At 35.9% G+C, this 16,706-nt stretch overlaps 1 protein-coding gene and 1 long non-coding RNA gene across 8 annotated transcripts in view; one reads left to right on the top strand and one right to left on the bottom strand.

The window, feature by feature from the left end:
- Window positions 1-8,833, top strand: part of ATP2B1 (ATPase plasma membrane Ca2+ transporting 1) — a 119,601-nt gene extending 110,768 nt beyond the window's left edge. For all 5 annotated transcript variants that reach the window (XM_024256622.3, XM_054527486.2, XM_063712218.1 and 2 more), the window contains one exon: window positions 5,591-8,833. In XM_024256622.3, coding sequence (XP_024112390.1) covers window positions 5,591-5,902 — 312 coding nt within the window. In that variant the 3' untranslated portion in view covers window positions 5,903-8,833. The remainder of the gene's footprint in view (window positions 1-5,590) is intronic.
- Window positions 329-16,706, bottom strand: part of LOC103892101 (uncharacterized) — a 71,348-nt gene continuing 54,970 nt past the window's right edge. For 2 of the 3 annotated variants that reach the window (XR_010135809.1, XR_008512027.2), the window contains 2 exons: window positions 9,956-10,073; window positions 329-3,565 (listed from right to left, as the gene is read on the bottom strand). This is a non-coding gene — a long non-coding RNA (uncharacterized LOC103892101). The remainder of the gene's footprint in view (window positions 3,566-9,955; window positions 10,074-16,706) is intronic. The other variant, XR_008512028.2, reaches the window with a different exon arrangement.

Genomic DNA, 16,706 nt, shown 5'->3' with positions numbered 1-16,706 from the left:
GTACTGAAAGAGTAATAAACTAAGGGAAGCTGAAATGGAAAGTAAGCATCTGTTTATACCCCACAAGAAGGAGCCAAACTAAGACTTTATCTTGATAGACCCCCTTCCCTCAAAATTTTAAATTTGAAAAATTCAAACCCGCAGACAAGTTGAAACATTAATACATGAAAATCTTTCACCTGGATTTACCACTTAATATTTTATGACACTACTTTATCTGTATATTAATATAACTTTTTTTCTGAGCCGTTTGAAAATGGCAGATACCATGGTGTTTTATCCCTAAATACTTCAGCATGTACCTAAGAATTCCTGTATATAATCATACTTTATTATCCAAGAAATTTAACATTGATACCGTATTATCTAACAGACAGTTAGTATTCAGATTTCTCTGGTTGCCCCCAAAATTTCCTTTATAGCTTTTTTAATCCAAGAAATAATTATTGACAGTATGTGTGTTATGAGTCTAGTCTCCAACCTGTATTCATTCCCTGCCTTTATTTTTTATGACATTGACTTATGAAAAATCCAGGTGAATTGTCTCATGAAGGGTTCTACCTTCCAGATTTGTCTGATTCCTATTGATTAGCTTCATATTAAACTTTTTTGACAAGTTTATCTCATGGGTAATGTGTATCCTATTCGTTTTTATTTACCAATATTTTAAGTAATTGTTTTTTTCATTTGGAGGGATATCAGATGGCTTTAGGTATACTATACTTATTATATTTCTCAGTCTGATTGTGTTCCAAGCTTTATATTAAATATCAAAGCAATCATAAACTGTTTTAAGACAGGCAGGCAGACACATATATGCACACACCTCTGCACCCGGGCATCTTTTTTTCCACCCCAGGCTCTTTTTTTCTGATGCACAGTTACATATGAAACCTCTGAGTTTCTGGGCCCATGTGGCTAGGGGAGCAGATACTTCAGGGAAGTAAAGGTGCACTTAAGAGAGTGGCAAAGGAAGGTTTGTAGTTGTTGCTTTATCAAGGTTTGAGATGTTTACTTCTTTATTCTATGTCCTATGTTCTTGGAGTTATCCAGGGACTAAATCATATCTCGTTAATACAGTTGTCATTATACACCAAGAGTTGCAGTAATTATGTTGCTGTTACCATAAACGTCTTTCAACCTTGTTGGTGGAGCATTGTCTTAGGTGGTACAGAACATCAGCCAAAATACAGAATTATGTTAATATATTTAATGAAAGATTTCATTTTATCACTGTGTTTCTGCCCTAATATGGAATAGTTTTAGAACTACCTATGGGTGTCAGATTTCTTTAACCCTTATTGGGTGACCTTGCTTAGCTAAATTAGAAGAAATAATCCATTTCGACTTTGTCAAATGCTAGACTCAAACACCTCTGAAGAGACCTTTTTCCCTTCATTTATTAGTCAGATCTGCACTCTTACAGGTCTCTAGAGAAAACATTCTGTAGTTTTCTTCTATTTATAAAGTATATCATTCTAACACCAGTTTTTACCATTAGTAGATTTTTTTTTTCCTGAATAAATAAAGACACATTCCTGGAAATGAGAAATTGAGAGAAAATTTGGTTTTCTAGGTGAAGGATCAGCAAACTACAGCTTATGGGCCAAATCTAGCCTGTTGTCTATTTTTGGAAATAAGTTGTTATTGGAATGCAGCATTGCCCATTCATTTAAGTATTACCTGTGGCAGATTTTTCACTATAAGGGCAGAGTTGTATAATTATGACAGACTGTATAATTCACAAAACCTAAAATACTTTACTGTCTGGCACTTCACAGAAAAAGTTCACTAACCCCTGTTCCAGATAGATAAGAACATTACACAAGTGGGTCTCCTTTTGAGAAAATTTAATATGCAAGTACCCAACTTTGGAAAACAATCTAGAATTTTGTTTCTAGTTGCAAAGTATCTTTTACTGTACCATTGCAATTCTTTAAGTTAGTGCACATAGAAAAAAGTAGTAATGAAAACAAATTTCAGAAGTGGGCAATTTGTTGTAGAAGTTAAGATTTATTGGCTTGTGATTAGTATTTTAGAGCTCTCTCTTCTGTGCAACATTTTAGGCAGAAAACAATGTTATTTTCTGCTATCAAAAGTTAGGATGGTATTTAGAAAAATTGGTTTTGTAGGTACATGATCTTGTATGGATTTGTTATATTTCATATATTGTTTACCTTGATAATCATTTTCAGTTTCTTAAAATTCATGATTATGATAATCACTTCAGTTTTTTTGTTTACCATATATGCTTCATGTAGTATTTTTGGGTTTTTTTTTTCCCTCTGTTGAACAGTTTACTTTTACAGAATATTTTTGACAAAGGAATTACTGAATTTTTCTTAATTCTGATGATTTCAAGGGGTATAAGTATGCTCCAGAGTAGGTTTAAATAGATAATAAATAGGAATTGAATTTTAAAACTGGATAAAATAAATAGGCTTGGATTTTCAAAAGCCTGTAATTAAGTTTACTTATATTTCTACTTCAATTGAATTATTATTAATATAGTTTCCTTCCTACCTAAAGTATTGTGCACAAAATTATTATTTTCCTCACAGTTACTGTACTGTGAGAATTTTACATACAGAAAGTAATAAAGATCAGAGCAGGTGTGAGCCAGCTCAGTGTCATGCCTTAGATCAAGAGTGCTTTCTTATGTTCTTTATAAGTGAAAGTAAAACAACTCTGGTTCAATGATTCCTGGTTAATCTGAGCTTTATTGTATGTATCTCAAGAACTGTTCTTTGAAAACTGAATTGCTTTCGAGCATTGCTGAGCTGGCCTAGTAACATGCTGAAACTAACCAGTCATGTGGCTTAAATAGATGTGTCAGACAAAGGAAGCATTAACCTTAATCTTATGGAATGTTTTATTCAAGTGAGGTTAGGGATAAAGTAAGTGTTCGTATGTTTTTGTCTTCTCTTGACTTCCAAGGAACCTGGAATTGGGAGCCCAGAAACGTAGGTTTTAAGACTCTTTAGCACTAATTAGGAGTTCCTTAACAAGTCAGCCACCCATCCTCTCTGTTACTCAGTTTTATTATTTATGAAGTGGTTAGAAAAGAAAATTCTCTAATATTGTTCAACAGATTCTTTCAGATAGGAAAAGTCTTCGCAGAATTGAAGTTTTGCTAAGAAGGGATTTAATCTGACTTTGCCTGCCACCGGTGTATGTGTGTGAATGTGTGTGCACATATACTTGTTGCCCTCACCTTTATACTCTGCCCCTCTTAGAGCTTCACTAACTCTCAAATCTCTAACTTAAGTTTACACTTTTCTTCTGAGCTCTAGATATTTTCCATATTTAACATGTTTAAAAAGTAGATTTATTTCCCCCAATTCTTCACTGCTCACTTTTATACCCAGACTGATTACAAAGAAAAACAGACGGAAAACACACACATACACAGAAAGCTTAACTGTTGTTCTGTCTTCAGTAGCTGCAGCACCAGCAACCTTATCAAATAAGCAACATCTTCAGGGTTGTCTTGAACAGTTCTCATCACCCATCAAGTTTGCTGGCTGATCCTCTAATTTGTATTCTCCTCCGTGCCTACGGGCTGCTGATACCAACAAAGTTTTTTTAGGAAGTTATCTTTTTGCATTTTAAGCTTTACAGTTTGTTATTAGGACAGTCAGGATACTTGCTGAATGTTCACATGTATAAAATGTGAATTTTAAGACTTCACAATAAAACACTGAATGAATTACTATAACGTTATATTTAGCAAACATTGTTTACATTCCATATGTAGAACACTTTACATCTTAGTAAAGGAGAAGAGGAACAAGAGCAATAAAAGAAGTTGAAAAATATTTGCTGCTATTCATCAGTCAAATTAAGGAACTAAAGTACAAGCAATCAAATAGAATAGAATTATAAAAGATGGTAAAGTTGCAAGACATAGAATAGATGCTTGCTGCTCCAAGTGTGGATCATGGACCAGCAGCTTTAGCATCACCTTGGAGGTTGTTAGAATGCAGGACTTCAGGCACCTGCTGAATCAGAATCTGCATTTTAACAAGATCCCCAACTAATTTATATGCACATTAAAGTTCAATATGCACATTAAAGTGGCCTCGATACTTGTGACCTAACACTGTTTTAAGTTTGTAGTGTGCTAACGAATTTAATCTCCCACAACAACCCCGTAAGGCAAGTACCATTGCTATTTCCCATTTTATAGTTGAAGAAACCTGTTTGACCGAGGTTCCTCAGGTAGTAAGTGGCAGAGCTGGAATTTACACCCAGACATTTTGCTTTTGTATTTCTCAGTTGACTATGCTGTACTCTATATAAAGGGCTAAGTGAATATGGACTAAAGCAGCTTACAAATAGGGCTTGGTAAATAAGGAAAGACAACTTGAAGGTGAGATGTGGGTGCATGGCCCTAAACTCTACATTACATTTTTTTAAATGCATTCACATGTTCATTTGAAGAAATGTATTAATTTATTCATTATTGCCGTCTTACGAGATGAATTTGGTGACCGCATCTTTTTTCTAGAATGTCAAAGTGTTATTTACTTCTCTTAACAATGAGTAAATGATGTCTTTATTACTAAACAGGGTTTATTAGAATCAAAGCAAAAGCAAACACTGTATTTGAATTGATACATAGTAAATGCTCAACTAGTTGGATTTTGTCCTTTTTTTTTTCCTAAATCTGAATGACGCTTGAGTTAATAGCACTTAATGTCAGTGTGTGCACTGATGTTTTTAAGTTTGATTGCCCATTAATCTTTTTCATTTATACAGCAGACTGAGAGGAAGATGAATTGTTGAGCTATCTGTTTAGGGGTGAAAATACTACAAAACTTTTAACACTTTGTGTCTTCTTGGGAAATTTTTCACAGAAGAATCCCAGAGGATTTGTTTTTGTTTTTGATCTATTCTTTCCAGATAACTGTAGTAATTGATTTAAGTTTTAATCTGTTGCAGAGAAAAACACTAACACTTTATAGACAAATAATAGACAAATGGCATATACTCAAATATTTATAGCTGTTTAATGGCATTTTATAGACATTTATTTGGGTTTTGTTCTTATTTTTGTTTTTAATTAAGGGAGTAGTGGGGTAGATGTTAGTTCATTGTGGCATTCAGCTTATATTTGCTTGGCTTTTTCATGGTTGGTGACACCCTAATTCCTAGCATGATAAATAGTAACCCTTTGTGCTTGATTTTGTTTAACTTATTTGAGTTGTTTTCAAAATACATTCTTTTTAATTTAAAAAATCAGCTAAGCTTGTGTATGGTTAAGTTTTTGTTTTGTTTTGTGTTTGATTTGTTCTTTTAGGGAAAAAATCCTATAAAATGGCTATTAAATTTTTAGCCAATGACAATGAGATTTTCTTAATATTACTTTGAATTCTTTACCTCTTAATTCTTAGAGTATGTGGTTTTGTTGTTCTGTAGTGTCTTACTAAAATATTCATTTTTTTACAGTGTATTGCAAGTTCCACTGCATTACATGCAAATATGATTCACTCATACCTAGCTGTTTGTGGATTCAAACTCATAAATGAACCATTTTTAAGTCGTTAATAGTGTACTGACATATTTCTGTGTTTTCTGATATTTACAGATTCGAGTGGTGAATGCATTTCGTAGTTCTTTATATGAAGGGTTAGAAAAACCGGAATCAAGAAGTTCGATTCACAACTTTATGACACATCCTGAGTTTAGGATAGAAGATTCAGAGCCTCATATCCCCCTTATTGATGACACTGATGCTGAAGATGATGCTCCTACAAAACGTAACTCCAGTCCTCCGCCCTCTCCCAACAAAAATAACAATGCTGTTGACAGTGGAATTCACCTTACAATAGAAATGAACAAGTCTGCTACCTCTTCATCCCCAGGAAGCCCACTACATAGTTTGGAAACATCACTCTGATTGTAAGCTGAATGTTAACACACTAGCTGCATTGTAAAGAAACAAATTGAAACTGGGTCTTTTCACATATTGTGATGGACAAGCTAGTATTCTTGTCTTTGGACTTCAACAGAAGACACACTTGTACGAATGTAGATTTATTTTTTTAAAAAAAAAAAAAGCAAAGCTTTCTGCCAGACTGAGGGTGCTTTTTGGGGGGTGGGAGAAATGAACTGACAGATAAACAGTAACTCAGCGTAAGTGACCCGTGGATCATCAGTAGTACCCAAGCATGGTCCTGAACAGTGTATTAGCAGAGCTTTAGTTTATCTCAGTCCTGGATGGGAGAGAGGGAGGAGTAAAACTGGGCAAGACAAAGAGCCCTGGATCGTTGAATTGATAGTTTAATTTCTGCTGTTGGCTGTTAATAATTTGGATTATTTATGTTTATAAATGATACAGATCTGTTTACAAGGTTTGTAGATACTTTTTTTGTTCCTGTTCATAGATGGGAAGCTTCCTTATAACTGATGCAGAGAAAAATTAGTCCTTCAAATACTGCTGTATTTTCAGGAAAAAAAAAAGGGGTGTTTCTATTGAAACTGTACTAAATTTTTGCCTACAATTTACCTTGTTAAATATTGTAGATAAATTGCTAATACTAATAGCCAAATAGATAACACTAATGCTTTGTTTAAAAAAATGAAAAAAACAAAACAAAACAAAAAAACATGAGCAGTGGTGTTCTAATGAAGTTATGACATCTGTCCTAATTAGTTTCTTAAATACATTTACTACTTAATGGTTTTGAAGCAACTGTTTAATTTTTAAAATTTTTGAAAACTTGCTAATAACCTTTTGTTCAGAATTTAGTAGATTGTTTAATGCAGGACATCAACTACATAATGAAAGATGCTTGAAATGCTTTTGTTATTTCAGGCAAATCAAATTAAATCAGACTATCAAACTACAAGAGAACCTTAGTCCTTTTTGTTTTTGTCTAAACATGTTAGTTTAGTGATGTCTTGGTGAACTGTGAGTGAACTGTATTGATTTTTCTAATCTTTAGAGACCTTCACACAGCATGAGGGCTGTTGGCATTTTGAAAAAGGTTAATAAGTAGAAGCATACATGTTTTCCTTTTGTTTTTGAAACTTGTTTGTAAACATAAATAAATATGCCCTTTTATTAAATAAATTCATGGCAATGTTTTTTTAAAAGACATTTCGGCTTCTTTACTCAATTCTGCATATACAGTGCATCAGTCTGTTCTCTTTGACCACAATTGGAATACATTTCAAGATGGTAACAGCCCCATGAAGTACCGCTTTAATTCCTTGCTGGTAATTTAATAGAATCAGATTAAGAAAATTAACACAATTTTGCCATTTGACGTACTCTTCATTTAATTTAGTTTGTCTAAAATAGTCTCACAGGTAAAAAACATAATAACAATGACCACCATTGTCTTTGATACATTTATTTTAATTCTTAAGTGGCCAAATAACAGATTAGGCAAAATGAGATTACATGAAAAGGTTCTAAAATGATATATTTAGATGCAATAATTAACCATATGCTAGAATGCCCACCTCTAAGCCAATTGGATTCTTTAGCTCTCTTTTTCTTTCCTTTGTCTACCTTCTTCCCTTTTTTGCCTCTGTCTTTACCCTTTAGAAACGGGCATGTGTTAGGGCCCAGATTTCACCAGATACACAATCCTCAGGCTGACATAAAGTTTACGAGGACTGCTACTATAACTGAGAGTGCTGACCAAGCAAAGAAACATTTAGTTGATGGTGCTTGATATTTTTGGTGGGTGGGGGAAATCTTTTTCTCACCATCAAATCTTTGCAGTAATCCTCTGCAGGTCTTAGAAACACATTGGCTCTGTCAGCATTCTTAATTGTACATTTATTCATCAGGTATTTATAGTGAATCATACTGTAAAAAAGAGGTAGCATGATATGCTGGAAAGCATATTAGACTAGGAGTCAAGACCTGGTTTCTAGTCTTGGTTTTGCCATTAATGTGCTGCATGATCTTGGGAAAATCATTTACCCTAAATAAGGGTGGTGGACTATCTTGAAGAACCCTTTCAACTCTAAAAATTGACCCTATCAACTGGAGAGCCTACAAGGCATAGGGAATAGAGAAAAGGGACATGTTTTCAGTTTTCTTTTTTATTTTGGTTATGCTTAAATATGAATGTAATTACCAAAAGATTTAGAAGTGCATGTGCTTTGGAGGATTTGTATTGAGCTTTTACAGTATTCATTTTTCAACTCAAGGCAATGGCTTTCTACACCAACTCTAATCCATAAACGGGTCTTATGACATCCATGAAGTAGTAGCAAGACATGCTTAGTGTGTATTTCTCTCTTTGAGACACTGTAATTTCTACCAGAAATTTCCAGAGCATTATGTAAGTAGAAAAAAATGCAAGCAAGCTGTTAAAGATCTTGGATCCCATTATATAGTATGTATAGCTGAAATCTGTAATTCAATCACTTTTTCTCTTTTATCCTCTAACCAAAAAATTGTTTAATTTTGCATCCCAAATGTTTTTAATCTTTGTATATTTTTTAAAAATCCTTTTCTCCTCATCATTGCCTTTTTTGTGGTTGTAAATAGACTTACTTGCACTTTGAAGATGAGTTACTCCTTGTCATCTTACAAATATGTGATATGGTAATTTTCATAACAGATGTCAGTTTTGAACCAAGAATTGGTGATTTGTTTATAAGAAAAAAACTGGCTTCATTTCTGTGAAATTGCTCTTTGAAAATTTCTTTTTACACGTGTAAGCCAACTGAGATACCGTGATGGTGTTGATTTCTTTCAATGATGCTTACCATCTATTTTAGCCACTGAGCCTTTTATTATTTGTCTATTTGTAAAGTTTATTTGTCTTAACTCATTTAATAAATATACTGTTTATCTGTTTCTGAATGGGGACTGAACTTTCTGGATATTGATATTGATTTGAAAATATTTTGGAATTTTTTCTACTTGAAATTTTAGAAATCTAATTGAAAATTCTATAATGTACTTGAAATGTTATGGTTGTGTTACAGTGAATCACTCTTCTAATAATATGCATGGTCTTGCCTCTAAGATGAGAGTGGGTACATTGTCCCTACTCTCCAACCCACTGTCCTCAACCCTTATAGCACAATAGATCATTTCTGCAATCTATGGGAATGTAATCTGCTGGTTTTAGTACAGATTAGTTTTTCACATTAGCTGTTAGAGCTTATTTTTATTTCATTATCCATACTTGTCAATACCAGTTATCTGAACTCTATGGTAAAAATTAATAAAATTACCCATAGTTGTTTTTTATAATAAGTTATTAATATAAACTAGCAACTTTGTTGAAATACTGAGTAAACTTTAAATGATGATGAATACCATATTTTTCAGTTAGTATAAATCACTAGTAAATTATTGAGTATACTTAAGTACCATATTTGTGACATGAAAGATATTTTCCATTTTGTCAGATTAGGTTTTATATATATATTATGTATTAGAATTGAATTTTGAATTAAGTTCTCTTTGTAAAAATTAGCTGAGAAAGAAAGGGGAGTTTTAAGCCTTTGCATGTTGACATTGTTCCTTCTCCACGCCTTTAAGATTGTGTCTTATTGCAGCTGCCTTCTTTCTTTAACCTGTGCTACTCTAAGACTCTTATGCTCAAACCCCCATCAACTTTTATCTTTTTTAATTAGTCTGTTAACACTCATTTGTAGACCAAAATAAAAGATATTCTTAATAGCATAATTATACCACCTCACTAAAAATCTGAAAAATAATCTTTCTTTTAGAATAAGTGTTTTTATACCATAAAGACTGTTACATGTGGTCAGGAAGTTGATAGTTGTGTTACTGTACTTTTCTCATCAGTATGTGTCACAAAGGAAATTACCAGACCAGGAATTGTTGCTCATGCCTGTAATCCCAGCACTTGGGGAGGCCAAGGCTGGACAATCATTTGAGACCATCCTGAGCAACAAAGCTAGATCCCCATCTCAACAAAAATAAAAATAAAAAATTATCTAGTGGTGGTACCTGCAGGTAGTCGTAGATACCAGAGTGGCTGAGGTGAGAGGATCTCTTGAACCCGAGTTCAAGGCTGCAGTGAGCTGTGATCACACCACTGCACTCTAGCCTGGGAAAGAGTGAGACCCTGTCTCAGAGAAAAAAAGGAAATTGCCTTTATGCAAATAGTTTCTTTTTCAACCAATTGATAGCTTTACCCCTTAAACTCACCATTGAGTTTGCTTTTATGCTTTACATCTAAGAACTGTTTAACATTTTTCCTACTAAAGTATTTCAATAGACATGTTAAATCTGTATTCTGTTAGTTCAAGGTATTGTTGTTGAACAGTATAATAATTGTTCCAAAGTAGGGAATCAAAGTTAAGAAAATGTACGTATGTGCTTATACATAATCAGTCTCCGGCACAACTTCCTTAACCACCACTACATCCTAGGAAAACAGGTTCCCAAATCAGTAACACATAGTCTGGGTTTGGGTTCAGTGCAGGGAATCCCTAGGATTAAGGATTCATTTTTTCCAAATAACGTTTTCAGATCATTAATTATAAGCACTGATACTTTCGTTAGCTATTATTAAAAGGGACATGTCACAACATAAATTAGTATTTACGGAGTACTGGGTATATACTAAGCACTTTACATGCATTATGTAAGCAACCTGGTAAACATTCTGCCATTTTACAGCAGGGAAATAGGCTTAAAGAGTTCAGGTAACTTGCTCTAGGTCACATGGCTAGGTAGTAGAGCTGGGATTCACACTTGAGGCAGACCATTTCAAGAGGCCAAACCAGTAGCCACTGGTCTTTACTGCAGGAGTAGCATCTTGTTAACCTGAATCAGGGCCCAAATATGAACAGTTAAAAATCTCTGCCTGACTAGCATCTTGTTAACCTGAATCAAGGCCCAAATTTTTGAACAGTTAAAAATTTCTGATTAACTTAAGCGTTTCCATTATTGCACTTCTCTGGTATCACATGCTTCTGAGAGGATCAAGAATCTTCACAGCCTTCCTGGGATAGCTCAAAAGACTGAGGCAGAATCACCTATTAAGATGTATAATCCAAGCTTTCCTCATGATCAGACCTCCTCTAGCCAAAGAGTCAAGGATAAACTCGGTAGAATGGTGCTTTTAATAGCATATTTTGAATAGAGAATTTCATTATTTAGTGCTTTTAAGATGGGTGTGTTTATTCAAAGTCTTATAGATGGCCCAATAATTTAACCTGTTGCTTTGTTTCCTAGAGAGTTTGGAATGAAAATAAATACAATATTAGGGAGACACTCTGCATCTGTGCATTTTTTGGTTTTGAAGCTTGTGAGACTAAAGAATAGGGTGTTTTACTTTCAATTAACTTTTTATTTTGTGAAGAATTATTTTGTCCTTAAACAGTATTTTCCTTGATGAAAATTTTTTTTTTTTTTTTTTTTTTTGAGATGGTGTCTCACTGTCACCAGGCTGGAGTGTGGTGGCGTGATCTCAGCTCACTGCAATCTCCTTCTCCTGGGTTCAAGTGATTCCCCTACCTCAGTTTCCCAAGTAGCTGGGACTACAGGTGCACACCACCATGCCCGGCTAATTTTTTGTATTTTAGTAGAGACAGGGTTTCACCATGTTGGCCAGAATGGTCTCGATCTCCTGACCTCTCCGCCCACCTCGGCCTCCCAAAATACTGGGATTACAGGCGTGAGCCACCGCGCCCGGCCAATGAAAATGCTTAATGCTGTAATATTTAGTCCTATTGCACATTGGATTTTAAATGATCCGTTTTTAAAATAAGAAAATTTTTGCCATTTTTTAACTATTGTCTTGATACCATTTTATATTAATGTTATTTGCTTTGTAAATGGTTCCCCTTGGTCTGTAAAAATTAGGTGCCGATTTTTATAATCTTAAAATATCTTTGTTAAGAAAAAGTATCTTAAAACATTGTCATGGAGGGGAGGTGGGCAAAGTGGTGATTTGGGAAGGTTTTGGGTGTGTTGGATGGATTGGTGATTCAAGAGACTGAGGGTAGAGATGTAATCAGAACAGTTAAAACATTGAGTTGTACAGGCCTGGGGTACAGAGGGAATAGACTAGGATAATAACAGCAAAAGTAGAGAGAATAGAAAAGAAAGAGTACTTGAAAGCATAGATGAAATATTTGTAGCAAAACAGGAAACCTAGTTGATGGCATTTCAAGGCATCATCTACTTTTGGATTTGTTAGCTACTTATGTGTAGAATGAAAGAACATTTAATTAGGTGACCTCTTAATTGGCAGAATGATTGGATTAAATATCAGTCTGGTAGTGGTTTCAAAGCATTGTTTGCAGATCTTGTTCATGTCTTTCAGATTTTCTGTGAAACAGTTGTTTCAATAAGGAAGTAGAAGGAAAGCTTGTCACTGTCTTGGGCAGCATTAAGCTGGGAAGAGTTGAGAGTAAACTAGATGACAAAATCAGGAGTCAAACTGATATGAGATGACTAAAACAATAGTTTAATATAGATGTAAAATCCTGCTTTTTGGGACCTAAAGTCAGAAACAAAATGACAAGAGGAGGCAGATGTCTGCTGAAATGTGGAAAAACTGTAGGTTTGGTTAACAGAATGGAAAAGGTGCATTCTAGAGTCCTGAATCCTGGCCTTGAGGGACATGGGAAGGTTTGGAATAAATGCAATGAGGAATGTTCCTGAAAAGAATAAGAGACAAAAGCTAGTTTGAGCATCAGTGAGGAAAACCAGGATGTGAGTATACATTTTGCTCGCCAGCAAGACAGATACACTAAAACTGAAAGCAGGTATGAAGTTGAAGGTGGCTCAGGTTTAGATACCAAGGTAACATAACCTAAAGAAAGCAAAGCCATGTAGGTCAGTCACAGCAGGAGCGAGGTGGCCAACTCAAGCAAATACCTCCAAGAAGCTATGAATGGCTCTTCATTTGCTCCTTAACAACTCTAATCTCACATAGTTGTCACTTCCCTCTCTTTTTCCATTGCTATGAGCACATTATATGTTCACGTTTTTCCTGCCCCTGTAAATTCCTCGAGGCCCCTTTTGTACTTGTATCTCTTCACAATGCTTGCACCACCCTGCCTCTCCTTCCTCAACACAACAGATGTGTAAAAGAAGGTGCTTTTCCCCACCCCCCCCCAAAGGAAAATCACCTCTGGGAGAGGGTGTTGAGGCTCAAAGAGTGAATCTCTGAGGTGTGTGAAGAGGCAGTATTTTTTCCTAGCAGTTCACCAGGACTGGGTTCTAAATGGTTCCAACTCTTATACCAACTTTTAATATCTTGAGCCCTCAGTTTCCTCAACAGGAATATGAGTATTGCGATTTCTGCCCTGCTTTAGAAGTTCAGATGAACTTGAAAATGTGAAAGTGCTTTTAACAATTATAAAGCACAGTATAAGGTAAGCCTATTGACTGAGCAACTGAAACCTGTGAAGAACTGTTCCTGCCTCCTCTAAGAAATTTGGCTTAAATAAAAAATTTCAGAGTTGAAAAAGACCCTTAAGTCCCAACTGGGTCATAAATACCCATGCATTATGAAGGTTATCCAGGAGATTCATCTCATTAGAATAATAGTGTTTGCATCCATTTCCATTTTTTCTGTTTTTAGTCAATTTTCCCTTCTAAAAAGAAGCAGCTTGCTTTCCTCTGGGTGGTAAATAAATGAGGGTGCTAGTGATCCAGTCACACAGTTTTTTATTATTTATCATTTAGCTGAACACTAGAGCTGCTCTGATGGTTTGAGACCATTACCAAGTTTTAATTGCTCTTTCTGTTCCCAGTCATATCTTTATTCCCATAATAAACCATGGGATAGATCATTACTTCCCAAACTTTGCTGTACATTGGCATCACTTGGGAGAACTTTAAAACATACTGGTGCCAGGCTCCCAGCTCAGGCATTGTAGTTTATGGTGTGGCTTGAGGGAGCACTGACACTTAAAATTTAATTCCCAAATGATTCTAATATGCAGCCACACTTTGGGAACTACTGAGTAAAACAGAGGGAAGCATTGAGAACCACAATAATGAAATGCAAGAAGTTAATGAGCATAAAAGAGAAAGTATACAGGTGAGTATATTAAACTTAGGTTTTTGTTCTTTTTAGAGACAGGTTACAGTCCTAGCTCACTGCTGCCTCGAACTTCTGAGCTCATGTGATCCTCCTGCCTCAGCCTCCTGAGTAGGTAGGACTACAGGTGCATGCCACCACACCCAGCCTTTTTTTTTTTTTAACTTTTTGTAGAGAGGGAGTCTCACTATGTTGCCTAGGCTGTTCTCAAACTCCTGGCCTCAATCCTCTCATCTCAGCCTTCTGAAGTCTGGGATTACAAGTGAGCTGCTATGCCCAGCCAAGCTTAGTTTTTTTGTTTTTTTGTTTTTGTTTTCATTTACTGTTATTAAAAACCTGAACTTTTGGTGGAAGTTTACTTATACCAGGTTGAAAACGTCTTTATCTCATTTTTTTAGAAAAAACAAATTATGAACAAATTTAAAATAAACTAGTTTGTCTTATGAAAGCAAAATAAAAGGATTTCTTTCTTTTTTTTTTTTTTTTTTTTTTTGAGACGGAGTCTCACTCTGTCACCCAGGCTGGAGTGCAGTGGCACGATCTTGGCTCACTGCAAGCTCCACCTCCCGGGTTCACGCCATTCTCCTGCCTCAGCTTCCTGAGTAGCTGGGACTACAGGCTCCTGCCACCACACCCGGGTAATTTTTTGTATTTTTACTAGAGACGGGGTTTCACCGTGTTAGCCAGAATGGTCTCGATCTCCTGACCTCGTGATCCACCCACCTTGGCCTTCCAAAGTGCTAGGATTATAGGAGTGAGCCACCGCGCCCAGCCAATAAAAGGATTTCAAAATCAGGTCATGAAAGTTTACTTTTAATTTCTAGTCTCTCTGTATATTTTTTGCCCCCGGTCTGTGACCAAAGCCATCTAGTCTGTATTTATAGGTACAGTTTCAAAATCAAGCAATATGCCTTTTTTATTTCTAATATATTGTACTTTTTGGCACAGTTGAAAGTAAACAGCATGTATCACTTGGCAGGAAAATGTCAGATTTTATGATGAATATTTAAAGTATATTTAAGAGTATACATCTTTAAAATTAGATGTTTAAATAAAATCACCTTGTGCCTGGGAAAAATTACTAGCTGATTTTTTTGTTGTTGTCTCTAAGAACAATTTCTAAGTCAAATTCATCAAAAAATATTGGTTCCAACCATACGCTCACTTAACCCCTAAAAGATCCCATAGAATACCCAACTGGCCTGTACCATATCCAACTACAGTTACAGTGCACAAACTGACTTATTGAGCCTCTGTTCTAGGTCACTTGCTTTTGTATTTTACCCCAGTGAGTCATTATAACTCTACCCCTCTCTTATAATAAAGAAGTTAAAGTTGCCTGTGACCACACAGCTAGTTAGTATCATCTGGGATTTGAATCCAAAATTGTTCAACAACCAAACTCATGACCATTTTGCTGTATCTGAAATGGTATATCAGAAATGACTTGGTCCAGACACTCTTAAGTTTTAAAATCCTGGCCGGGTGCGGTTTCTCACACCTGTAATCCCAGCACTTTGTGAGGCCAAGGCAGACGGATCACCTGAGGTCAGGAGTTCGAGACCAGCCTGGCCAACATGGTGAAACCCTGTCTCCACTAAAACTATAAAAGTTAGCTAGGCCTGGTGGCAGGCGCCTGTAATCCCAGCTACTCGGGAGGCTGAGGCAGGAGAATCGAACCCAGGAGGCAGAGGTTGCAGTGAGCCGAGATCGTGACATTGCACTCCAGGCTGGGGGACAAGAGCAAGACTTCATCTCAAAAAAAAAAAAAAAAAAAAAAAAAAAAAAAAAAAAAGCTTTAAAATCCCGTCAAACCAGATTTTCAGATATATAAAGGCAGCTTGCAAGTCCCTCAGCCCCCAAACTCCATTCCTATCTTCCTTGCTCAACATCTCCAGTTTCTACAACGTTCTTCAAGAACATAGAACATCCTAGTGGGTTGCCCATATGTCCCAGTTTACCAGGGTAGACTTGGTATGCAAGCCTGCCATCCCACTGTAATTAAGAGCGATCTGGGCCGGGCGTAGTGGCTTACACCTGTAATCCTAGCACTTTGGGAGGCTGAGGTGGGCAGATTGTGTGAGCTCAGGAATTCAAGACCAGCCTGGACAACATGGTGAAACCCCGTCTCTACTAAAATACAAAAAATTAGCCAGAAGAATCGCTTGAACCTGGGAAGCGGAGGTTACAGTGAGTCGAGATCGTACCACTGCACTCTAGCCTGGGAAACAGCGCGAGATTCTTGTCTCAAAAAAAATAATAATGTTTTCAAGTTGCATCATCATTTCTATCCTTTTTCTCCAATGTGTCTGTATCCCTCGCAACCTGGCAGCTGTTACTTTGAAATTGTGAAATTTAGAATTCTGCTATGACAAGTGGAAAATTGAGAAAAGACGCAGAGCCACCTTTTGTCATCGTGTAGGTGACAAGCAGGCTCCCAAGTATATCCTGCTAATAGGAGTAGCTCTCAAAAGTTAATCTCAATAAAGCCTCCTAAAGTCTCTGGCAAAGAAAACTGCTGCAATCCCTTGTGCAATTCTCCAGATTAAGCTGTTTGGGGGAAGCCTACCTTTTTTCAGCCCAAAGTTCAGGAGACTGAGGATGTAACTGGGGACATGATCATTGATTCAAAGGTGATTGCTTAAGTATCTTAAAAATGTATAGAGCTAATCTGAGTACCTGCTTAAATTTCAAAGA

Source organism: Pongo abelii, chromosome 10 (assembly GCF_028885655.2).
Source record: "Pongo abelii isolate AG06213 chromosome 10, NHGRI_mPonAbe1-v2.0_pri, whole genome shotgun sequence".
In the NCBI taxonomy this organism is placed as follows: domain Eukaryota; kingdom Metazoa; phylum Chordata; class Mammalia; order Primates; family Hominidae; genus Pongo; species Pongo abelii.
This window is presented reverse-complemented; position numbering and strand designations above follow the sequence as displayed.